This window comes from Anomaloglossus baeobatrachus, chromosome 6 (genome assembly GCF_048569485.1).
Source record: "Anomaloglossus baeobatrachus isolate aAnoBae1 chromosome 6, aAnoBae1.hap1, whole genome shotgun sequence".
Classification (NCBI taxonomy): domain Eukaryota; kingdom Metazoa; phylum Chordata; class Amphibia; order Anura; family Aromobatidae; genus Anomaloglossus; species Anomaloglossus baeobatrachus.
In genome coordinates, this window is record NC_134358.1 from 212,228,143 (window position 1) to 212,254,667 (window position 26,525).

Here is a 26,525-nt window from a genome sequence, read left to right on the forward strand (position 1 = left end):
GTCGTTGGTAAGATCTGACTGTGTGACATGTCACCAGCGATCCTTATCATGTCGCATCGTTTTCGGGATCGCTGGTAAGTCGTTAAATATGACGGGGGCTTTAGTGTCCTATGCTACAGAATGGTAATGTAGCTCTAAAAACAGAGAAAAAAAAAATCACGGATCTACACTATCTACACTGCCTCATTGAATAAGATCAGTCTGAGGGGAATCCCTTCTGTTTTTACTTCCATTGTACTCGGCTGAGTTTTATACGATGGTGTGAACGTGCCCTTTAAAGGAATTTAAAAAAGCCTGGACATTAACCCCTATAACCATTTGTATCCCGATCCGCTGTACTCTGGGTTTTCTGACAGTCCCATAGACAAAAAAAAGAATATGTGCATGTGCTTGACCTCTGCAGAGCCCTGTTCTCCAAATCAGTGGGGTCCCCACAAGTAAGATTACCCACTATTCGTAAGTTATGGTCATAGGATAGCTTTCAATCTTGGTACAACCTGTTTAACTTTCTCAGATATATCTACGAAACTTTATTTTCACTATTAGTTTTTACTCAATAGCTTTACCACTCCGTATGTGTTTGTGAAAGATTCCCCATAATTTCTTTTGACAGCTACTAAGGTTGGCATCACGGTTTCCATTTTTAAGATTTTCTTTTTCTTTTTGCAGTAGGCAACTCCAAAGTATCTGCGGCGGCTCAGCAGTCTGAGGCACTTACGCAGGATCCCGATCAGTCAAAGAGCCTTCCAATAGAGGAGCACAGTAATGGACTTGAGAAAAGTGTGAAGGAGGTTAATGGCAACCCTTCTGGCAGTGAGCCATGCAAAAAGGATTGTGATGCTAGCCACGGACTAGCGGAGCAGGAGTCTGTCACCGGTCAGGATTCTTGTAACGATGATGGTAAAAACAAAACGCTATCCGAAGCTGAGCAGTCTATAGAACAAGATGACAGGACAGCGCTTGCCAAATCTCAAACAAAGACTGGTACTGCAAAAGATCTAGACTTTGACCTTTCTAGTGATAGTGACAGTGAGGCTGATGATAAAAAATCACCACCCTCTTCATCCTCTTCTGGGAGTGAAAGCGAATGTAAAAGAAGTTGGAGGAAGTCAAAAAAACCAGAGCAGGGGTCTCTGGAATCTTCTGTAGAGTCTTCATCTGGCAAACCATTGACTGAGAATCACAAAAGTGATGATAAAAGACTATTACCGGAAACTAAAGATAAGCTATTATTGCAGGATGAGGTGATGGAGGTTCAAGGACTAGAACCAGATACTCTCATTGACTTAGGAAATGGATGCACGGATAAGAAGGAGGTGGAAACTGAGTCCCAGAATAGTGAGCAGTCCGGAATAACAGTGGGAGAATCGCTAGACCAGAGTATGGAAGAAGACGACGATGACAGCGAAGACCTAGATGAAGATGATCACTTAATCTACCTAGAGGAGATCCTTGTCAGGGTACACACAGATTACTATGCAAAGTATGAGCGTTACCTCAAGAAGGAGCTAGAAGACGTTCCGGATATCCGTAAAATTGTGCCAGAGCTGAAGAGTAAAGTCCTGGACAACACAATTATTGCTTTCAGTGGCCTTCATCCCACAAATTTTCCAATAGAGAGGACACGGGAATGTTATCATGCCAGATCTTTGGGTGCAAAAATCAGTAAAAACCTGATTTTTAATGATGAGGGATCAAACAAGGTGACACATCTGATCGCAGCACGAGCAGGTAGGCAAACTTGTATCTCAAGAGATGAAACAATCAAAAGGGAAAAAAACCATTACGTCTAAACCAGATCTGCCCATATCATAAACTAAATGCCTCATCCATCTTTCATGTTGTATGAATTCTTTCTGCACAATATATAGGTATTCGTGTACACTTTGCATGTTTGGGTCATTCTCAGTGTCAGTGTGGAGATCCATTACAAAATGCATCTCAATCTGGTTGGTTCTGCTAAATTTCCCCTGAAGTGACGCTGTAGGGAAAGTAACCGATTAATGCAAGATTTCCGAACAGATAACAGCTGACACTCAACAGGACCACACTTTATGATCCCCATATTGCCAAAGGACCTTTTCTTAAAAAGTTGAGTCTAAAACTTCACAACCCCATACTTGCAGGAGAATTTTCACACTTTAGACATGTACTGAAAGTAGATGCCCAATATATTGTAAAATGCCCACATTTCATTCATGATGGCTTTTGTATTTTGTTAATTCTGCATAAAAATTGTTATGGCTAAAAGTCTGACCCAAGCAAAGTTGGGGTTAGATAATGCAAAAAAAAATAAAAAAAATTTACATATATTCATTCCTGTTATTTATTCCCATGTCTGATTGCATAAATCTAGAATTGACTGTAGTGAAAAGGCCCGAGTTTGGTAAGATTAAAGGTGCAGATTACATGTGCCTATCTTCTGCCCATCGTCTCACTTGATGGAAAGCATTAACCCAATTCCCATCAATGGTAGGGAGAAAGAAGAAACCTCCTGCATAGCTCCCGGTTTCTTTGGTGTCTTTACAGGAGTTTAAACCTCATTTCTTTATCGTTCCTTATGGGAGACCCAAACCATGGGTGTATAGCTACTGCCTCCGGAGGACACACAAAGTACTACACTCAAACGTGTAGCTCCTCCCTCCGGGCTATATACACCCCCTGGATGACAATCTACCCAGTTCAATGCTTTGTGTTTCAGGAGGATACACACACTTGCATTCTCTGATATTTTTTCATTTTTATTTTGATTTTCAAGATTTGGAAGAAAAGCGTGTCCAGTCTGGACTCCCGGCATGTCCCTTCACACCCCACTCTGTCGGCGGTGCTGTTAAGGTTGACTTTACAAGGCTGGAGCCTTCACATGCCGTGCTCCTTCACATCCTCTGAGAGGCTCTGGTTTGAAGTGGGAGCCGTCACGGTCCTCTCTGCTTGCAGGAGACCGGTCTCCATCCGCAGCCCTGTCTGGTTCCTGCTGGAAGGAGCGTTCACCCTACCTCAGGGACTGGCCCTGCGTCTCAAAAGCTAAGTATTGAGACGTTTTTCAGGGGTCCCGGGTACTTTTATTAGGGGGACAGTATGTGTTTTATCGTTACTGTAAATTCCGGCCGGTTCTGGGGGTTTCCCCTGAGAACCGCGCCGAAGGTGCCTGCTCGTCGGCCGCTTTTTAAAATCTAGGCCCCGGCTTCAGTTTGGGCCTAGTTTCGGTTTCGGCTTCTCTGCATGTCATGCATACAGAGGCATAGCGTGGCGCCGCCCACCGCTCGGCCAGCAGAGGGGAGGGCACTCCTCTCTGGGGAGATGTTCCCTCCCCTGTATCTCTCTCTGCATCTCTCCCTGGCCCTCCGTTTTCCCGCTCTTGGCCTAATACCCGCCCCCCTCCTCCTTCCAGCGCCATTTTCTCAGCGTTCTTACACTGGATGGCGCTGGATGCTGCAGCTGCTGCTGTTTAGGAGGGCTGACGCTTCACTTGGGCTTTGAGCTGTGGAATCCGGAGGGCACACAGAGAGCGGTCTGGTAAGCCACAACCTCTGGTTGTGGGCTTTTTATTACACGCTCAGGACATTCTACAGTAGTGTTTGCTTGCTGCAGAGCTTCCACCTCAGCAGCATGTCTGTCACCCGGAGCAAGGCTGCAAACATGTACGCTATATGCACTGCATGTAAGCTCATTCTGCCAGAGCCAAGCACATACCCACATTGTGATGCCTGTGCTAATATGGTTGTGTCTCAGCCTGGAGCCTCCTCAGGGGTCCCTCCGGCTGCTCCGGCCCCGGTGGCTGAACCCCCGGCTTGGGTAGCATCCTTTTCACAAGCTATTTCCCAGTCTTTTGCCGACTCCATGGGGCAGCTGTCCCGGACACTGCTGACCATGCATCAGCCCCCTTCTCAGGGTGCTTCTGCTGCTCCTAGCTCTGCAGAGCTCTCAGAGCATGTCCCAGGACCCCGTCCCCCTAAACGGAGACGCAGGGACCCTTCTCCTTCCTCTTCCCACGGCTCTGATTCACGTGCCGAGGTACAGGGCGAGGAGGATTCGTTTACTGTGGGCTCAGACGCTACCTCTATGTACCCCATTGACTTGTCTGAGGGTGATGCGGATGTTAGTGACTTGATTGCGTCCATTAACTCCGTACTGAACCTCAACCCACCAGAGTCAGAGGAACAAGCCTCTCTGGTAGAGATGCACCAGTTTACCTCACCTAAGAAAGCTAGGAGTATGTTTTTTAACCACTCCAGCTTTCAGACCACTGTTACCAAGCCCAGGGCCTGTCCTGACAAACGTTTTCCGAAGCGTAGTTCAGATGACCGTTTTCCTTTTCCACCAGAGGTGGTTAAGGAATGGGCCCAGTCCCCAAAGGTAGACCCTCCGGTGTCCAGAATCTCAGCCCGCACAGTCGTAGCTGTGGCTGATGGCACCTCTCTTAAGGATCCCACTGACCGCCAGGTTGACCTTTTGGCCAAGTCTGTATATGAGGCGGCAGGAGCCTCGTTCTCCCCGTCTTTTGCGGCAGTGTGGGCTCTTAAGGCAGTCTCTGCCTCCCTGGAGGAGATACATTCCCTTACCAGGGACTCTATTCCTGAGAGTGATGCCTTAACTTCTCAAGCTTCGGCTTTTGCATCCTACGCCATGTCTGCCATCCTGGAGGCTTCTCACCGCACGGCGGTGGCCTCCGCTAACTCCCTCGCGATCTGCCGGATCTTGTGGCTTCGAGAGTGGAAAGCAGACACTTCCTCTAAGAAGTACCTTGCGAGTCTCCCTTTTGCTGGGTCCCGGCTGTTTGGGGAACAGCTGAATGACATAATTAAGGTAGCTACTGGCGGGAAGAGTACTTCCTTGCCACAAACTAAAGCCAGGAAACCTGTCCAGGGCAGGATCCAATCGAGGTTTCGTTCCTTTCGTTCCTCTAACTGGTCATCCTCTAAGCCCTCGACCTCGTCCACTACCGCAGCCAAGGATCGTAAATCAAACTGGCGCGCAAAGCCGCGTCCTCAAAAGACCGGAGGAGCCGCTGCCACTAAGGCAGCCTCCTCTTGACTATCTGGCTGCGCCAGCAACGTCCTTGGTCGGTGGCAGGCTCTCCCACTTTGGAGACGTGTGGTTTCAACACGTCGCCGATCAGTGGGTGCGGGATATCATCTCCCACGGCTACAGGATAGAATTTTCTTCCAGCCCGCCAAACAGATTTTTTCTGTCCACACCCCCCGGCTCCAAAGCCGCCGCCTTCTCTCAGGCCGTGGCATCCCTGCAGGCCAACGGGGTAATTGTTCCGGTTCCCGCCCGGGAACGGTTCAGCGGTTTCTACTCAAACCTCTTTCTAGTCCCCAAGAAGGACGGTTCCTTCCGGCCCATCCTGGATCTCAAGCTTCTCAACAAGCATGTTCAGGTGCGGCACTTTCGCATGGAATCTCTGAGATCGGTCATTGCCTCAATGACCCAAGGAGATTTTCTGGCATCCATCGACATCAGAGATGCCTATCTGCATGTGCCTATTGCGGTTTCACACCAGCGTTGGCTACGCTTTGCAATCGGAGAGGAACATTTCCAATTCGTGGCTCTTCCCTTTGGCTTAGCCACGGCCCCTCGAGTGTTCACCAAGGTCATGGCAGCAGTGGTTGCGGTCCTGCACCTCCAGGGGTTGGCAGTGATTCCTTACCTGTACGACCTTCTAGTCAAGGCCTCATCCAGTGTAGACTGCCAGCGGAGTGTCTCTCTCACTGTCGCCACGCTAGTTCAGTTCGGGTGGCTTGTCAACCTGCCCAAGTCCACTCTGACCCCGACCCAGGTACTTATGTACCTAGGGATGCAATTCGAGACTCTGCCGGCACTTGTCAAGTTGCCCTTAGTCAAACAGCAGTCCCTTCGTCTGGCGGTGCGCTCTCTGCTGAGGCACCGCCGTCATTCCATCAGACACCTCATGCAGGTGCTGGGTCAGATGGTGGCGTCAATGGAAGCGGTTCCCTTTGCCCAGTTCCATCTGCGTCCCCTGCAGCTGGACATTCTCCGCTGTTGGGACAAGCGGATCTCTTCCTTGCACAGGCTGGTGGCTCTGTCATCACAGGCCAGGAGCTCCCTTCAGTGGTGGCTTCGGCCCCTCTCTCTCTCACAGGGACGCTCCTTCCTGACTCCGTCCTGGGTGATCCTCACCACGGATGCCAGCCTCTCCGGTTGGGGAGCAGTATTTCTCCATCACCGAGCACAGGGCACTTGGACTCCGTCCGAATCAGCCCTCTCGATCAATGTGCTGGAGATCAGAGCTGTGTTTCTAGCTCTCCTAGCCTTTCACCACCTGTTGGCGGGCAGGCACATTCGGGTTCAGTCGGACAACGCAACAGCGGTTGCCTACATCAATCACCAGGGCGGGACTCACAGCCGTCTGGCGATGCTGGAGGTTCAACGAATCCTCCAGTGGACGGAGGACTCCAAGTCCACCATATCTGCAGTCCACATCCCAGGCGTGGAAAACTGGGAGGCCGATTATCTCAGCCGCCAAACCGTGGACAGCGGCGAGTGGGCCCTGCATCCGTCAGTGTTCAGATCAATCTGCCGCAAGTGGGGCACTCCGGAAGTGGATCTAACAAGGTTCCGGTTTACGTGGCTCGCTCCCACGATCCTCAAGCCTTCGCAGCAGACGCACTGGTTCAAGATTGGTCTCAGTTCCGTCTGGCCTATGTGTTTCCCCCTCTAGCGCTCTTGCCCAGGGTTCTGCGCAAGATCAGGACGGAGGGCCGTCGAGTCATTCTCATTGCTCCGGACTGGCCCAGGCGAGCTTGGTACCCAGACCTGCTCCGTCTGTCCGTAGAGGTGCCGTGGCATCTCCCGGACCGCCCAGACCTTCTCTCTCAAGGTCCGTTCTTCCGCCAGAATTCTGCGGCTCTCAGATTGACGGCGTGGCTCTTGAGTCCTGGATCCTGACGGCTTCAGGCATTCCCTCTGAGGTCATCTCCACCATGACTCAGGCTCGGAAGTCTTCCTCGGCCAAGATTTACCACAGGACTTGGAGGATTTTCCTGTCCTGGTGTCGCTCTTCCGACCATGCTCCTTGGCCGTTCTCCTTACCGACCATCCTGTCTTTTCTACAGTCTGGTCTACAGCTAGGTCTGTCCCTCAATTCCCTCAAGGGACAGGTGTCGGCTTTGTCGGTATTGTTCCAGCGGCGTATCGCCCGACTGGCTCAGGTGCGCACCTTCATGCAGGGCGCATCTCACATCATTCCTCCTTACCGGCGGCCCTTGGATCCCTGGGACCTTAATCTGGTCCTCACGGCCTTACAGAAACCCCCTTTGAGCCTCTCAGGGAGGTTCCTTTGTCTAGACTTTCACAGAAAGTTGTTTTTCTAGTAGCCATAACTTCTCTCAGGAGAGTTTCTGATTTGGCTGCGCTCTCTTCGGAATCTCCCTTTTTGGTGTTTCACCAAGACAAGGTGGTTCTTCGTCCGACTCCGAACTTTCTCCCTAAGGTGGTGTCTCCTTTCCACCTTAACCAGGACATTTCATTGCCTTCTCTATGTCCGGCCCCTGTGCATCGTTTTGAGAAGGCGTTGCACTCCTTAGATTTGGTGCGGGCGCTCCGAATCTGTGTCACGCACCTCCGTTTTTAGGAGGTGCACCTCACTTTTTGTGCTAACCACTGGTCAGCGCAAGGGTCTCGCTGCTTCTAAACCGACCCTAGCTCGTTGGATCAGGTCGGCTATCACCGATGCCTACCAGTGTTCTCAGGTGCCTCCTCCTCCGGGGATTAAGGCGCACTCGACCAGAGCTGTCGGTGCCTCCTGGGCTTTCAGGCACCAGGCTACGGCTCAGCAGGTTTGTCAGGCTGCCACGTGGTCCAGTCTGCACACTTTTTCGAAGCACTACCAAGTGCATGCTCATGCTTCGGCAGATGCGAGCTTGGGCAGACGCATTCTTCAGGCGGCTGTCGCCCATTTTGTGAAGTTAGGTTTTGCCTACTTCTCAGTTTGGTTTATTTCCCACCCATGGACTGCTTTGGAACGTCCCATGGTTTGGGTCTCCCATAAGGAACGATAAAGAAAAAGAGAATTTTGTTACTTACCGTAAATTCTTTTTCTTATAGTTCCGACATGGGAGACCCAGCACCCTCCCTGTTGCCTGTTGGCAGTTTTTTGTTCCGTGTGTTTCACCGGCTGTTGTTAGTAGACAGAGTTCTGGTCTTGCCGAGTTTTACTCTATCTCTACTTATGGGTGGATGTCCTCCTTCAGCTTTTGCACTGAACTGGGTAGATTGTCATCCAGGGGGTGTATTTAGCCCGGAGGGAGGAGCTACACGTTTGAGTGTAGTACTTTGTGTGTCCTCCGGAGGCAGTAGCTATACACCCATGGTTTGGGTCTCCCATGTCGGAACTATAAGAAAAAGAATTTACGGTAAGTAACAAAATTCTCTTTTTAGTAACTCCAATAATCTGGGGAACAAGCGATAATTCAGAACCCTCATGTCAGGTTTGTTGGCTTATCGGAACAGGCTGAGATTCACCCGAAAAATTACACAAGATGATTTTTAACAAAGCTTAAACATATGCTTTCTCGGCAGCACATTGTTCTGTGCAAACAGGTGATCTGCTGCGGAGACAGACTGACCGTATCTAAACAGGCCATTAAACTTCTGCCAATTGGCTTGAATTCTGGCACCGTTAGGTTAGTAAGTCTCGCCAAGTCAACATGTGGGAAAATTACATGTAAAATTGATGTATACACAGCTGTGGCAAAAATTAAGAGACCACTTCCAAATTCTCAGTTTTTCTGATTTTTCTCTTTTTATAGGTATATTTTTGAGTAAAATGCGCTTTTATTCTATAAACTACTGGCATGTCTCTGAATTTCCAAGCAAAAAATGTTGTATTTATTTTCTGTAAATGTGAAATGATCAAAATAACAAAAAAAAAATGCAGGTGTTGGGAAAAGCTGAAAATTAGGTAAAGAAAATTCAACAAACCTCTTTGGAAAGGACGCATATGAGGTTATCCTGGAAAAACAGTTGCTTCCTTCTGCTCAGGCAATGTTCCCTAACTGTGAGGACTGGGTTTTTCATCAGGACGATGTGCCATGCCACAGAGCTAGGTCAATCAATGTGTGGATGAAGCACCACCACATCAAAACCCTGTCATAGCCAGCCCAATCTCCAGACCTGAACCTCATTGAAAAGTTCTGGAATGTAATCAAGAGGAAGATGGATAATCACAAGGCATCAAACAAAGAAGAACTGCTTACAGGAGTGGCATAAGGTCACCCAAAAGCAGTGTGAAAGACTGGTGGAAAGCATGCCAAGACGCATGAAAGCTGTAATTAAACATCATGGTTATTCCACAAAATATTGATTTCTGAACTCTTCCTGAGATAAAACATTAGTATTGTTGTTTCTAAATGATTATGAACTTGTTTTCTTTGCATTATTTGAGGTCTGAAAGCAATGCATTTTTTTGTTATTTTGACCATTTCTCATTTTCAGAAAATAAATACAAAATGTATTGCTTTGGAATTCGGAGACATGTTGTCAGTAGTTTATAGAATAAAAGAAAAAATTACATTTTACTCAAAAATATACCTAAAAATATTGTAATGTATTTACCTTATCCTTCCCATTACCCAGTTGTAATTCCTATTTTAAAATAAAAATTTTGGAAATTAAAAAATATACCTAGAAAGAAAAACAATCTAAAAAACTGAACATTTGGAAGTGGTCTCTTATTTTTTTTTTTTTTTTTTTTTTTTTACCAGAGCTGTGTATACAGATAATATAATATAATATTTTGGATTTGGTTAAAAAAAACCTGTAGAACCTGTCAGATCCTTTAAGCTCCCCAAATTGCCACCACAGCCTGATCATTTTTCTCTTGTACAATGCCAAGCTCATGCCTCTGTTGATGTTTGCAAGTTGCATGCAAATTACCTGTTTGCACTGATGAAGGTGCTCACGAGACAAGTCAAACTCTGCGCTCCCCAATTCCCCCCAATCTGGCTTGATTGACGTCCCTGAGGTCTGGGAGCAGATCTGTCCCCAGGACCTCCCTCCTCTGCACTACCTCTGTGGGGTGAGATTAACATTTGTATTTTTTTTTTTTTTTTGTTTTACAATCTCTCGTGTTTTTTCATTTCTAGGGACTGAAAAGGTCAGACAAGCCATGAATTGCAAAACACTCCATGTTGTCAACCCCGACTGGCTTTGGAGCTGTCTGGAAAGGTGGGAAAAGGTAGAAGAACAACTCTTTCCACTAAAGGACGACTATTTGAAATCTCAGAGGTAAGTGCAGACTGTATCATTTACTGACGTGTAACATAAAACTGTAGTTTCTTTCTCTGAATACAGTACAAATTGCTAATCTTCAGGGCACGCTTTGTACAGGCATTGAGCCAGCCTGGAACATCAACCTGCAGAATTGTAAATGTAGCTCTGGCCTAGAATACGGGATCACTACAAGCCAAAAGCCAGTTCTTTTTTTTTTAGATTTCCCAGTAGGACTGAGAGATTTTACAACAAAAAAAACAAACTAATCTTGTTTCATAATAATTTTTTTTTTTTTTTTCCCCACTAAATTTAAGTTTAAGACCCGGACATTTACCCCCATTACTGACAACTCACACAGTCACTGTTTATTACTAATGAGATCTGCAGTACTACTATAGCGGTTTTCTGCTTCATCCTCTTTTAATACCACACTTCTCAATAGTACTGCCCAGAAAATGCAGCGTGTTGTTTTGTGAAGACAGAATTGGTGTGGATTTTCTTAAAATAACATACATAATACAGTAAACCAGAAACTCTTCATTACATTATTTCTGTTCAACTGTTAGAACCACCCTTCTCACAAACAAGGTTGCCCATCAGGGACCCTCCCCGAGGTAGGACAACCCGCAGAAATTACTTCCTCTTTTAAAAAGAGTGCATATGGTAGAGATCACCCCTTCCCCACAAACAAGAGCAGAAATTCACGCCCATCCCCCCCCAACAAGAGCAATCAGAAGTACAACTATAGACAAGGGCATTCAGCAGAAGAAAAGCGCCTCCAAAAAAGGCATTCAGAAGAAAGTCGCCTCCAACAAGGGCTTTCAGAAGAAAGGCGCCTCCGACGAGGGCATTCAGAAGAAAGGCGCCTCCGACGAGGGCATTCAGATTAAGAAACGCGCCTCCGACGAGGGCATTCAGATTAAGAAACGCGCCTTCGAGGGCATTCAGCAGAAGAAACGCGCCTTCGACGAGGGCATTCAGCAGAAGAAACGCGCCTTCGACGAGGGCATTCAGCAGAAGAAGCGCGCCTTCGACGAGGGCATTCAGCAGAAGAAGCGCGCCTTCGACGAGGGCATTCAGCAGAAGAAGCGCGCCTTCGACAAGGGCATTCAGCAGAAGAAGCGCGCCTTCGACAAGGGCATTCAGCAGAAGAAGCGCGCCTTCGACAAGGGCATTCAGCAGAAGAAGCGCGCCTTCGACAAGGGCATTCAGCAGAAGAAGCGCGCCTTCGACAAGGGCATTCAGCAGAAGAAGCGCGCCTTCGACAAGGGCATTCAGCAGAAGAAGCGGGCCTTCGACAAGGGCATTCAGCAGAAGAAGCGCGCCTTCGACAAGGGCATTCAGCAGAAGAAGCGCGCCTTCGACAAGGGCATTCAGCAGAAGAAGCGCGCCTTCGACAAGGGCATTCAGCAGAAGAAGCGCGCCTTCGACAAGGGCATTCAGCAGAAGAAGCGCGCCTTCGACAAGGGCATTCAGCAGAAGAAGCGCGCCTTCGACAAGGGCATTCAGCAGAAGAAGCGCGCCTTCGACAAGGGCATTCAGAAGAAACTAGCTTCTCCTTCCCTCCTACCCCAAAGCAAGGTCATCCAACAAACATCCCCCCTCACACACCACACATCAAAAGGGTCCAGCAGAAGTTTCACTCACCCCCTCCCCACACCCCCATGGTGTTATAACATTGAACTTTATTGAAATTGTGAAAGGAGACTTAATAGAAAAGTACAAATCCATGTCCTGTAGATGTAAGATTAATAGTGTGTAAAATGAGTGATCACCTTAGGTTGCTCAAATATTTGGGTATTGTGTTTACAGAATTGTTGTCCTATACGCTTATTTTACTTGCATTTTTAATGTCTACCATTTTTTTCCCTCAACAGAAGCATTAGTCCCGCCAACTTTCCAGAGTTTCACAGTGCATTTCAAACACCACTCTTTCATCCAACCCCAATCCATCCGAAGACACAACCTGGTCCAGAAGTGCGGCAGTACGACCCAGTAACTGGGAAACTCATCCGGAAAGCTTCCCAAAGTTCCAGTCAGTCCCAATATATACAAGCACCTTGTCCTTCACTAAATGTACCTGTCCACGGGGAGCATTCATCCTTCAGGTATAAGAATCTGTAAGGCAGGACCGCATTACACATGATTCTGTCCTGGATTTTGTGTTTTTTCTTTTGTTCAGACTTTTGTTCATGTCAGAAAGTATAATTTAATAAACTATGTAAAGGAAATGATGATGTATTCGTTGTGTGCTGTATACCTAGATTCCTCTGTACCAGCTGGTTGGGCATTGGGTTGCATAGTGAATCCCCTAAATGAGGCAAAAAAAGGCTTTTTTTGGTGCCAATTTGTGGAAGTTGCCTAACCCCTTCACGACCATGGACGGATATATCCGTCATGGAGCGTGTCCCGTTAAGCCCCGCCCCCAGCCTCGGACAGGCGGCGGTGGTCTGCACACATCAGCTGTTTTCAACAGCTGACGTGTGCAAAAAAATTCCAAATGCCAAAATTACGTTTTTTGGTCGCCGCATGTTTTACGCAAAATGCAATAACAGGCGATCAAAATATAGCATCTGCGCACAAATGGTACCATTAGAAACGTCAGCTCGAGACGCAAAAAATAAGCCGTCACTGAGCCATAGATCACAAAAAATAAGAACGCTACGTGTTTCGGAAATTGGTGCAAAACGTGCGCCACTTTTATTGGACAAACTTGTGACTTTTTTTAACCCCTTAGATACAAGTAAACCTATACATGTTTGGTGTCTACAAACTCGCACCGACCTCAGGCATCATACCCACATATCAGGTTTACCATATAGTGAACACCGTGAATAAAACATCCCAAAAACTATTGTGCCATCACACTTTTTTTGCAATTTTTCCGCATTTGGAATTTTTTTTGCTGTTTTCCAGTACACTATATGGTAAAACGTATGGTTTCATTTAAAAGTACAACTTGTCCCGCAAAAAAACAAGCCTTCATATGGCAAGATTGACGGAAAAATAAAAAAGTTACGGCTCTCGGAAGAAGGGGAGCAAAAAACAAAAACGCAAAAATGGAAAGTGCCCGGGGGCTGAAGGCGTTAAGGAGGTGTTGTGTATCCCCATTTTGTATTTTGGTCACAGTTTTAGCCAGCTCAATTTTGCTAATTGTTTTCTGCAAAAAAAACTTCACCTTTGACTCAAATGTGCCTGAGGATGATTGCATATATAGTTAATACCATGCCTGATGAAGAGACCTGAGTAGTCTCGAAAGCTTGCAATTATTACCATCTTTTCAGTTAGCCATTAAAAGGTATCAACCACTGAGGACTCTCTGTTCTTTTAAACAATTTTTTTTATATAGTTAAGTGGCATTTTGACAATGTACCAGGAGACTACTTTCAGAAAATACACAGGAATGGTGGTTTAATATCTATATTTTTCATCTTGTAATGCAAGTTTTATTTGCATACATCAAAAATGCAAACAATATCCTGGCTGCCAGTGCAGCAAAATGTGACAACCACCTGCAAGCAAAGAGATTAGAACCCACGGCCAATGCGGTGCACAGACGTAGTAAGAACATACCTTCCTAGACATATGCTGGCAGTGCTGCAGGGGTTGAAGGGGCTGAAGGGGTTAAAGGCAATCTGTCACCAGGTTTTCGCCACGTAATCTGAAAGCAGCATAAAGTACAGGCAGAGTTCCAGTTATGTGGCACTTACTCGGCTGCTTTCTGTAATTTTGATTAAAAAAAAAAATCAGATTAGATGATTCACTAGAGGACTAGTAAATCTGCTGCTATTTAGTCCTTCATGAGCACTGTATAACCCCGCCCCCACCACTGATGGCTTTCTGCCTATGCACAGTATACACAAAGCTGCCAGTCAGTGGTGTGGATAGTTATACAGAGTTCCACATTCACAGAACTGGTAGATGTGTCCCAAATATGGGCTGCCAATCCCTATTCGGGCACAGAAGAACCACAAGTGACCATGACAAAGTTTTAACTGTTTGCACTCATGTAAGGGTCACTTGCAAGTATATTTTTCACATTACAATTTTACCACAGTTTTTGGCTACAGTGTAGCCCTAGCCCATGTGGAAGTTCACATGCAAACATGTGTAACTCAGATTTGCAGAAGGGCCTTCATTCATGCTTTTGATGTGGCCAAAGTTTTTGTGCAGCACCACTGTTTACAAAGTTGTTTCCTTCCATTAAAGGGGTTGTCCGGTGTAAAATAAGTCTGCGGTCACTGTGTGACTCTGTGCCTACAGACATGACTCCTCCCATGGCACACACTGCGCCACGAGGATTTGATTGTTTCTGAATCGCAGTTGTCCAATATGCATGTTCCTGGTCAGAACCCGACTATTGGTCTCACTCAAAAGTGTATGGAATGGGTAAAGTGAGGCCACGCCCACTAGTTGGGTTCTTACCGGGAACATGCATATTGCACAACTGTGGTTATATAACCGCCGTGTCCGACTCAGAAACCGGCAAATCCTCGCAGCGCACTGGGAGGATACACAAGTCTGCAGTCACATAGAGTGCCAAATAGAGTGACTGCAGACTTATCATTTTAGCCCGGACAACCCCTTTAAGGCTACATTTACACATCCGTGTCTTTTTACATCTGTGTAGAACAGAATGCTTTTCATCCATATGGCATATGTTTTGCCTGTGTTTTGCATCTCTTGTATCTTCTAAATACTGAAGCAGGTACTGTCTGAACTGAACTTTTTTATCCATTGACTCAACAATGGATCCGTGAAAATGTGATGAAACACATATGGAACAGTGAAGTACAGAGATGTATGCAGTGTTTCATCCTTTTATATGGCTCAGTATAGCCTTAAATGGACTAGTCTGAACAGTAAAACCAATAACAGGACATGCTCCAAGTGCAATGGATTGGACTCAAGGACCTATTTTTGAAACTGGTGTGTGTATCTGAAACTTTGAGTCCGCATTCTGTTCGAGAAAGAAACAGCATACTGTGTGTGAAGGCAGCTGAAATATGGAGAATGTTCTCCTTAATGGGCTACTTAGTATGTCAATATCACCTTGTGGCGTCTTTAAATAATTGTCTCATAAAGATGACTCTTGCTTGCCTAAATAATGGCTGTGCAAGCACATGATCTTGGTAAAACTAAAGTTGTCAAATGCTGGAATCACTGGAGGGGGGGGGGGCTGTGTCCGGAAAATAAAATGAATGAATGGTCACCCATGTCACTCAATAAAGTGAGATCTGTGATTACCCTCTCTCCCCCCCCAATAGTGAAGACAACCCCTCTAACTAATCATCTCATCCAGTCTCCTGACATCCCATGGCACGGTATGCTGCTAGCTTGTTCATTGATTCGGCCACTAATGATTCACCTCCTGAACCCACTGGGGATCATTGATGATTAGCTAGTTCAAATTAAAACTCCTTAACCTTTTCTTTCCACCAACTATTGTGGGAGTTTTTGGCCTGTGGAGACATGATGACATTGCTAGCTTTGCAGATAACATGCATCGTTTGGGACCTCACGAAGAATGACGTCTTATGTCAAGAAAATGCAGTCGAGCTCTGCAGCGCTAGGGCAAGAAACCACCCGTACAAGTGTGACCTGAAACCAGTTACTAACCAAATATACCGATTTTATTTTTTCTTTTTAAAGATTGTATACTATATAGGTATATGTGTTCGTGTGTGTGTGTGTGTATGTGTATGTACGTGTGTGTGTGTGTGTGTGTATATATGTATGTGTATGTGTGTGTGTATATATATATATGCGTGTGTGTATATGTGTTTGTGTATGTATATATATGTGTGTGTGTGTATATATATATGTGTGTGTGTGTGTGTATAGATATAGATATAGATAGATATATGTATATATATAGATATAGATATATATATGTATATATGTATATATGTATGTATATATATATATATATATATATATATATATATATATATATATATATATATATATATATATATTATATATATATATATATTATATATATATATTATATATACATTTTTAGCAATAATTTTTTCTCTATATGAAATGGTGGCTGTGCTATTTGAAGTCACGGGCACTGAATAAAACCATAACATTGCTTTGACAAAATTCATTAGCAGTCTTTTTTGGAGCAGACCATTAGTGCAGAGACTTATGATTTGAAGCCAGCATTTGGCATATTTCAAAACAACAGGAAAGGGGTTTTCTGGGGCTTTCTAACTTCACATAGTTGAGTAAAGAGTTATTTCGAATTAATGAAATAAATGAAGCCAGCTATATGTAACAAAAGGGTGATTTTTTTTTATTTTTTTTTGCTACCTTGTCCTCTAAAACTGCGGGTACTGCCTGATTGACTAGTCTTTATGTATACTTAAGCGTTTTTGGGCTTTTTTTTGTTTTCTGTTTTTTTTTTTTGTTTATCGTTAAAAAAAAAAAAAAATATCCGCCATCTTTTTATTGATATAAGACTGATCTTAATCTAATGTATATGGCCAGGAAGTGATGTCACTATAATATACGGGTAACTAACCTGAGATTCCTAAATAGTCCAGTACCGAGGAGGAAACACATGAATCACTTTCATTGTGTTAGGTTTGTGGCATGCGTCATATTGTCTAAGCATGGGAATATGTTTTTATTGACAGAGTAGTTCAGCCTCATGAAGAGCAAATGTTTGACGATGAAGAGCTGCCTACGGAAAGTACAGAGGAACAGTCTGGCCCAGCGCGGAGAAAACGTCAGCCAAGCATGTCTGAAACTATGCCTTTATATACACTTTGTAAAGAGGACCTAGAGAGCATGGATAAAGAAGTAAGCCTAATAATTTATATAGTACCTCTCTAAAAAGTTACCGATATTGAAACTGTTCCAATTGTCTTGGTGAGGGAGGCGGCTGTAAAAGTCAATTGTTACTGTGCATCTGTATAATTTTTACCCAGGTCTAATACCTTTTAACCCCTTAACGACTGCGGGCAGTAATATTACGTCCCTGCGGTCATAGTATTAATCCCCACCGGCTGCTGCGGGCGGGGATCAGCGCACATGTCAGCTGATTTGTACAGCTGACGTGTGCCTCGCAAGTATGAGTGGAATCGCTATCCAACCGTACCTGTTAACCCCTTAAATGGCGGCGTCAAGATGTGATTACTCAGGTCCTTTAACCAGCAGCCGAGTACTGGCTGTTACAACAGATGAGCATTTCTCCCGGTCTGAGCGGTGCTGCTCTGATCGAGAGAAATGAATGAGCGATCAGACTGCTGATCGTTATAGTCCCCTAGGGGGTGTAGTAAAATAAAAGGAAAAAGTTTTAAAAAAACAAGTTTCGAAAAATTAAAAAAAAAAAAATAAAAGTTCAAATCACCCCCATTCGCCCTATTGAAAATTAAAGGGTTTAAAAAATATACACATATTTGGTATCGCCGTGTTCAGAAATGCCCAATATCAGAATATAAAATCAAATAATCTGATTGGTAAACTGCGTAGTGGCAAAAAATTCCAAATACCAAAATTACGTTTTTTGGTTTTCGCAAATTGTGTGCAAAATGCAATAACCGGCTATAAAAACGTAGCATCTTTGCAAAAATGGTACAGTTGAAAACGTCAGCTTGATACGCAAAAAATAAGTCTTCGCTGAGCCATAGATCACGAAACATGACAACGCTACAGGTTGCAGAGAATGCAGTTTTACCATATAGTGAACACAGTGAATAAAATCTCAACAATAGTACAATCACACTTATGTTTTGTTTTTTTTTTTTTTACAATTTTCTGCATTTTGAATTTTTTGCAGTTTTCCAGTACACTATATAGTAAAACTCATGCTTTCATCTAAAAGTACAGCTCGTTCTTGAAAAAACAAGCCCTCACATGACCATATTGACGGAAAAATAGTTACCGCTCTCAGATAAAGGAAGGTGAAAACAAAAAAATGAAAAGTGCAAATCGGCCTGTCGTGAAGGAGTTAAAATTATTACCAGTAAATTACACAGATTTGTTTGATCACAAAAATGTACTACAGTACTTCAGTAACCCACTCTTCCTGGGATACATAACCAATCGAAATCATGCGCAATCTTCGCGTTCCAATGTCTGTTTAGATGCCGTAACCTTGATATCGAAGGGGTTAAATTGCCAAACCTCGGATCATGTGGGTTTCATGTCAACTCACTCCGCACACCACCTGCAAATAGGACTTTTTTTGTTGTTGTCCACTGAACTCCAATTAGGGTGCTTTAAAATATTAAGGATACAATTTTCGACGCAGACTTTCCAAAGTGGATTGATTGCTTATATCATCCCATGCAGTTCCTGTGATCTGTCCTCTAAGGATATGTGCACACCATCAGGACACGGCATGTCCTCTCCTGTGGGACCGCGAGTGCTCTCTGCAGGAGATGGCAGCTGCCTGTGCCCACAATCTGGGTGCGGGCTCCACTGCAATAAATTGATGTGCTACGTTGGGAAAAACAAGCACAGTGGGCATGGGACGTCTAGAAATCCACTGCACTTGTACTGTATAACGCAGCGTGAAAACTTGCATCCAAAACACTGTGAACCCTGAACACGCCGGCTAAGTATTGGGATAATATAACTTTTCATAAATCTCTCCAGACGTCTCTGAATTTACTAAACAACCTTCCCCTCCTTTAGAAAGCAGAATATTTTAATTTTTACAAGGGAGTATTTAAGACCGAGGTCATCCATAATATGGTTAGCAAATCAAAGCGCTATCTGTTCACATAACACTTTGATAAAACATGCCTTCTCTCCTGTTTGTTTTCCTTTGAAATTGCGGCTGATTCACAGCAGATTACCCTTTTCAAGGAAAATATCTTAAATCTTCCATTTCCTCCGGTGCTTGTGTGCACGTGAATACTAACCAGGAGAGCTGACATTTTCATGTATTGTATGCTTACTTTTTCTGGAAGGTAAGTATTGATGTGCGTGTCATGAGCCATCGGGAGCCGTGCTTATTAATTTGTATGAGTAATTCTGCCTGTCTTGTATTGATTCACACCGGAGCACTCAATCTTTACTTAACTACTAGCAATGGAATGGAACATGACCTGGACGAGCTGTGGTAGGTGAAACGGCCCAAACTAATTAGACGTCTCCGCCACTCCAAGAGTGGAGTTATTTTAGATGAAATGTTAATTCAGCTGCACTGTCCAGTGCAGCGAACACTAATTCCCATCCGAAATCTCACGGGTCACAGTTTTTGCTAGTGATGCTGAAAGAAAATACATGGTTTTTGGGATGTCTTTTTAATTCAATATATAATCTAATATTTTATGGTATTTATGGGCAGATTTATGCTAAACATTTTAAATAATATTGGCATATTTGTTTTGACAGTTGTTTTTTTTTTTGTTTTTTTTTTGGGGGGGACAAAAATTAAATCTTATTCATCAAATTATTTCAAGCCATTTTTTTCTGATAAGCTAAAACAATTTTTTTTTATTTTTAAATAAAACTCTGATATCGTATGTTTCGGATTATAAGACGCACTTTTCCTCCCAAAAATTTGGAAAGAAAATGAGGGGTGCTTCTTATAATCAGAATGTAGCTTACCAGTGTGGCTGTCTGTGTGGCTTTGTGTGCGGTCGGCCGGGTGCGTGCGGGCGATCGGGTGTCTGTGGCTGCGTGCGTGTGGGCGTCCAGGTGCCTGTGGCTCAGTGTCGGCTGCCTGTCTGTGCCAGCTGCCTCTCTGTCCCGGCGGCCAGCTGCTTCTCTGTGCGGGTGGCTGCCACTCTGTGCGTTCAGTGGGCGAGCGGCTGTCCCGTGTATCCCGGGTTCAAATGATGGCGCCGGGAGTCTGTGCAACTCCCTCTACATATTGGATTGTCCCGTTTCTGACACAGATCCAAAACTGTAAACTTTCTCTAATGCTCACAATCTGAGTGTTTGAGGAAATAAGCAGGGAATAGATCTACGAAGCAGATCAGAGGGAAAAAAAGCACCCAAGTCTTCAGAATGGCAGATCACACATGCTTTATAGATTTAGAGTTCAGATCACATAGCATAAACATAGCAGGATGAGGGGTAATTAATAGGGGAGATCACGGTCTGAAAGAGGCGATATCTAAATCAGATGAGTGCTTTCTCATCTAATTTTTTTTTTTTTTTTGTGTCAGATAGTACCAGGAGTAATGTTAGTCAATGGGGCAGTGCTGATGTCCAATTTTTTTTTTCTTTTTATTCCACTGACTGAAATCGGATACCACTCAAATCTATTGTTGTGTGGAAAACATTAGATTGAGTGCAGTCCAATTTCTGTTGACTCGCACAATGGAGAAGATGGATTAATTTTGTTCTTAATCTTCAGTATTATATGAATCTTTCAACCGAGAGAATTGGATCACTGTAAATGATACGCTGCTCAAACTCTGATCCGAGTGTTATTTGCATAAGAGGGCCGATTCTCCTGAGTTAGAGACTCTATGGTACTGTGACCCTAACCTTACAGCTTTGCTGACCTTTGGGTCTAAGTGCTCCTGTGCCTGTACGTCGGTTTAAACATCGCTTTGCTAGACAGGACCAAACCCGGAAAAGCACTTCTGGTCATTTACCAGCCATCACTGTTGTCTCTTAAAGGGAATGTCAGCAAGTTTTTGATATGTAATGTGAATACAGCATGCTGTAAGGGTTAAAACTGAGAATTCTGCCATGTGTCTTATCATAGTGTGTTTTTGTTACTTGTTATGTTAGCTTATCTTAGCTTTATCATTAGTCAGACCCAGCATGCATAAGCTCAAGTTAAACTCTGCCCCTTCTGTGATTAGCAGCTTCTGTCTATGGAAATGTACACCAAAACCCTTTTGTAGGAAGGGGCAACTTGAGAAGCACTCCTACATACTAAAACGAAAATGGTTTATTTTTTCAAAACTGCTTCAGTCAGTAATCTAAGTTTTATATATCACTGGATTTAGGGTCTCTTTCTCTACATAATGCTGCTCTCCGGTGAGGTAGCAAAAACCAGCTGACAGATTCCCTTTATGGGTATGTTCACATTTTTTTCAGTTTGTTTGGGGTTTTTTTCCATACATGAAAACACTGCATTTTACAGTACCAGCAAAATGAATGAGATTTCTGAAATCTCATGCACTTGTTGCTTTTTTTTCCCCTTGCCTATTTTAACTATCAATGCTTTTCTTTGTCGCTCCATTGGGAGACCCAGACAATTAGTTTTATGCTTTGTGTGCACGGTCCCAGCATATGGATGACCGCTCAGGATCCCACTTCTCCCAGAGCCGCATAAGGGATGGTGAAGGAGACGGCATGTGGCTCCAGCCTCCGTACCCGCAATGGGTACCTCAACCTTAACAACACCGCCGACATAGTGGGGTGAGAAGGGAACATGCCGGGGGCCCCATCGGGATCCTCTTTTCTTCCATCCGACATAACTATGTATGAGAATGCATGAGTGGATGTGTGCCTCCTTCCACACAAAGCATAAAACTAATTGTCTGGGTCTCCCAATAGGAGCTAGAAGAAAAGGAATATACGGTAAGTAAACAAAATTCCCTTTTTTTCCAATCTGCAGAATATCAATTCTTTCCACGTTTTTACAGAATTTTTCACCTATTCAAATCAAATAAACAAGTAAAAATGCTTCTAAAAAATGTGGATATTGTGCACTGCATTTATCCTAATGCGGGCTTTACACGAGTCGACCGATTGTGTGATTTCACGATCGATCGTACCCACCCCCGTCGTTTGTGCGTCACGGGCAAATCGCTGCCCGTGTGGCACAAAGTCGTGAAACCCCCGACACACGTACTTGCCTACTGAGCGACAAACACCCACTTCCTGAAGGGGGAGGGACGTTTGGCGTCACAGCGACGTCAAACAGCCGCCGGCCAATAGAATCGGAGGGGCGGAGATGAGCGGGACGTAAACATCCCGCCCACCTCCTTCCTTCCGCATAGCCGCCGGGAGCCGCGGGAGGCAGGTAAGCTGTGTTTAATTGTTCTCGAGGTGTCACACGGAGCAATGTGTGCTACCCCGGGTACGATGAACAACCGGCGCCATTTTAATTAAACAATTTTTTTAAAACTGAGCGACGAGTACACGACTTACGATTTGTGAGCGATACTGCGTCGCTCGGAGGTGTCACACGAGACGATGTCGTGAACAATGCCGGATGTGCGTCACGAAAACAGTGACCCCGATGATGCATCGCACGATAGCTCGTCTCGTGTAAAGCCCGCATTACGCTTATTTCTCCTAAAATCAGTTTGTAGGTTGAGAGCCAAGCTCCTTCATTTCCAAGCAGATACTTTAGTATTCTTAATTAGGACTCCTAATTAAATTTTGGTGGCAAATTGGCTTCTTAACCTAGAAACAGAAATGTTTGGGGCATTTTATTTATAATTTATCTATAGAGTTCTGAAATCTCCAACGTTATAGACGATAAAGATATAGTTGCTAATGATATCATTAGGAATCATAATTATCAATAATAAAAAAGTAATTACTCTGCCAATTAAGAATATTGGAAAATCTGCTCCAAAATGTAGGATATGAAAGACTTTCTGTATTAGAAGTTGCACATATAAAACCTTTCCGAAGTTTCTTGCGGTAGTTATAAAGCTGTTCTGTCAAAACCGGCGGAGAGAAAGCTGAATGACAGCGTTTCCCTGCCTGTGCAATTCTGCAGCCTTCCATAATGTGAGCGCTGCCATACATGCCAGTTACATTCCTAAGAAAGTAATTGTTCACAGAATGAAAGGGAAAAATAGATGTGCATATGCCTATGATTTTGAGCAATTAGCCTTCACAATTTTAATGTTCCCCCTACTTGTGTCATTTAAGAAGCTGAGCCCTTGGGGCTTAATGGTTTTTTTTTTTTTTTTTCTCTCTCTCTCCCTGTGATTTCCGGGTACTTTTATCCTCCTGTCGTAACAGTTCACCTATGTGTTCAGAACAAAGCGTACACAGCAGGGGCACGTTCCGCTCTGGGTGTGCAGTACAGAACATTTGACCACGCATCGAGTGGGTAATAATGAGAGCTACTTATGTACCCCGTGGTGGCACTTTTGAGCGCCTACATTCGTACAGAACCTAAAAATAGCTGAATAACCGAAGGAACAGCATGTTTCATTTTAAAGCATAACCTTGTTATTGAAATTGGTTTACAGTATTTTAATGCTTTCACCAAATAATTAGTGGCTTTTATGCTGCTTTCTCCTCTCCACTGTTCTACACCCACCATCTCATTTGTTAGCTTGTATTTTTGTATGATACTGTATGTATATTTATTTCAGCTCTATAAGAAAAAGTGAAGATGATGATCTTTGAGCTAAAAATAGGTTTAGCAATCATTAAACATTAGTTTTAGCTAATGAAACTTTGAAGAGTTTGACATATGTTCATTTTTTTTATACTTAAAATGACTGTTCAAGCCAAGCATGCTGCACAAAGCACCATTGGTGTGACCAAACCGTTCAGTGAAGCGTCAGTGGTAATTTAAAGTTTGTGAAGCCTTCAGAATTTTCAATATTTCTGCACAAAGTTGATCAGATTTTCACAAGTCCTAAAAGTAGATGTAGAGAACCATATCAAACAAATTAGTGCAAAAAAATTAGGCTTGTTAATGATCCAATATCTTATATGTATGTGAACCTTTTCTCTCAGTATTTGGTGCAGCGTTGGACTAGCTACCGGAGGAAACTCCACTAATGCCAGGCCTGGATTCAAGTACCTGTATTGCACTCCGGAACTCTCACCTGAGCTCCAGAGTGCAGGCTAGACTGTACCTCAAGCGCCGAGTGATTGATTCCCCGGCGCTTGCAGTTCAGTTCATGTAAGCTGCAGACAGGCCGGGGTGATCTCCGGTGCTCTCACCTGAACTCTGGAGATCAACCCGACCTGTCTGCAGCTGTCATGAACTGAACCGCAGTGGCCGGGGAATCAATCACTCGACGCTCGCGGTACAGTCTAGGCTGAACTCAGGAGCTCAGGTGAGAGCTCTGAAGTGCAATGCAGGAACGTGAATCCAGGCCTGGCATTACTGGAGTTTCCTCCGGTAGCCAGTCCAAAGCTGAATTGGTGTAATGCTCTGCTGAAGCAATAACTGCACTAGAGCATTTCTAGCAATTAAGCACTGCTCAAAGGTTGGAGGAATTTTAGCCCATTCCTCTCTACAAAACAGCTTCAACTCTTTATATTGTGGCTTGTCTCCCATGAACGGTTTCAATCAGTACCTTACACAACATTTCTATAGGATTAACCCCTTAACGACCGCCGATACGCCTTTTAACGGCGACAAATTAGGGCACTTCTTCCGATCCGCCGCTTTTTAACGGCGGTCGGAAAAAAGGGTCTAGCGCCCCCCAGAGTCAGAAAATTTCCGGGGTCTCAGCTGCCGGGGGTAGCTGAGACCCTGGAAATCATGATTCTGGCCAGTTTTTCCGGCCCCGCTCACCTGATGACCAGTATACACCGTATACCGATGATCAGGTTACAGTAAATGACCGCGCCGGTAAAAAATCATTTCTTTGTCGCTCTATTGGGAGACCCAGACAATTGGGTGTATAGGCTATGCCTCCGGAGGCCGCACAAAGTATTACACTCAAAAGTGTTAAGCCCCTCCCCTTCTGCCTATACACCCCCCGTGCTCCCACGGGCTCCTCAGTTTTTTTGCTTTGTGCGAAGGAGGCAGACCTGCACACATAGCTCCACAGATTGGTCAGCAGCAGCTGCTGACCATGTCGGATGGAAGAAAAGTGGGCCCATATAGGGCCCCCAGCATGCTCCCTTCTCACCCCACTCTTGTCGGCGGTGTTGTTAAGGTTGAGGTATCCATTGCGGGTACGGAGGCTGGAGCCCACATGCTGTTTTCCTTCCCCATCCCCCTCAGGGCTCTGGGTGAAGTGGGATCCTATCGGTCTCCAGGCACTGAGACCGTGCTTCATCCACAACTCCTGTGGAGCCTGCTGGATAGGAGCCGGGTACCGTTCAGGGACATGGCCCTGCTACTTGAAGGTACTCTGTATCCCTGTGGGGACCGTGCACAGCAACACCTCAGCTTTGCTGGGTGTGCTAGTGCACCGAGGACCGCGGCGCTGACCGGGTTAAACTGTGCCATTACACACTCAGCGTCGCTGAGTGTGTTTATATGTAGGGGCTACCGCGCTAACCGCCGCTGCCATGGGAAACTGCGGCGCGGCTGGGACTTGTAGTTCGCCGGGGACTTCGGCGCCGGCCGCGCTTTTACGGCGGCCAAGCTTATACTCGAGTCCCCGGCTTTCTTGCGGCCTAGTTTCCTTTTCTCCCGCCCTCAGCCCTGACAGGCAGGGGAAGGGCGGGACGCTGCACGGAACGAGCAGCACTGAGGGCTGGAGTATGATTTGCATACTCCACCCCCCTCACTGTGCACAGTGTGAGCACCAGTTCCCGCACTTTCTCGGCCACGCACACGGCTCCCTCCTCTCGTCAGGACGCCGCAGCCATTCCTGTCAGCTCCTCCGACGCTGCAGAGAGGGACAAACCCTGGGAGACCCAGACACGGTCTCTGGTGGCCTCACAACCGCTTTAGGTGGGTGGTAAGCAGCACCTGTTGGTGCTAGCCCCATGGTGCTGTAGTGTATTGATACATTATTTGTTTATAGTATATTCTTTACACTGTATGAGCACAGTTCATTCTGGCTATATACCCTATTGTGTTGCTCAGGGAAAACAATAGCATGGCGCCCACAAAAGGCAGGGGTGCCAAAACACAGGCTTATTATGCTGCCTGCGCCGCTTGTACGACCCAGCTGCCGGCAGGTTCCACTGACCCTCATTGTGTGCAATGTTCGGCCCCTGTGGCACTTCTTCAGCCGGAGCCTCTGCTAAGAGGGGCCCAGGGGGAGCCACCTGTTGGCGCTGTTCAGGTTACAGGGACTGAGTTTGCAGCCTTTAAGGATCAACTCTCTGAGACTATGGCTAAGATACTAGAAGCCTTGCAGTCCAGGCCGGTATCTCAGCAAAGGGACTCTGTTGAATCATTGTTCCCTGGCCCCCCTCAGTTGGACCAACAATGTCCTCCCGGGGTATCTCATACATCCCAGGCTGAGGGTTCTGACTTAGACCCCAGTCCCAGACCGACTAAGCGGGCTCGCTTAGAATTTCCCTCGACATCATATTGTTCAGGGTCTCAGCGGGGGGAATCTCTGGTTGATGATGCGGAGACAGCTGATCAGGATTCTGATCCTGAGGGCACTCTCAATCTTAATACTCCAGATGGGGACGCCATAGTGAACGATCTTATTGCGTCCATCAATCAAATGCTGGATATTTCTCCC

General features: G+C 45.2%; 1 protein-coding gene across 1 annotated transcript in view; it reads left to right on the forward strand.

The window, feature by feature from the left end:
- CTDP1 (CTD phosphatase subunit 1) overlaps positions 1 to 26,525 on the forward strand; it is a 244,547-nt gene that overhangs the window by 109,560 nt on the left and 108,462 nt on the right. The window contains exons 8-11 of the mRNA XM_075314659.1: positions 670 to 1,731; positions 10,110 to 10,251; positions 12,114 to 12,344; positions 16,884 to 17,049. Coding sequence (XP_075170774.1) covers positions 670 to 1,731; positions 10,110 to 10,251; positions 12,114 to 12,344; positions 16,884 to 17,049 — 1,601 coding nt within the window. The remainder of the gene's footprint in view (positions 1 to 669; positions 1,732 to 10,109; positions 10,252 to 12,113; positions 12,345 to 16,883; positions 17,050 to 26,525) is intronic.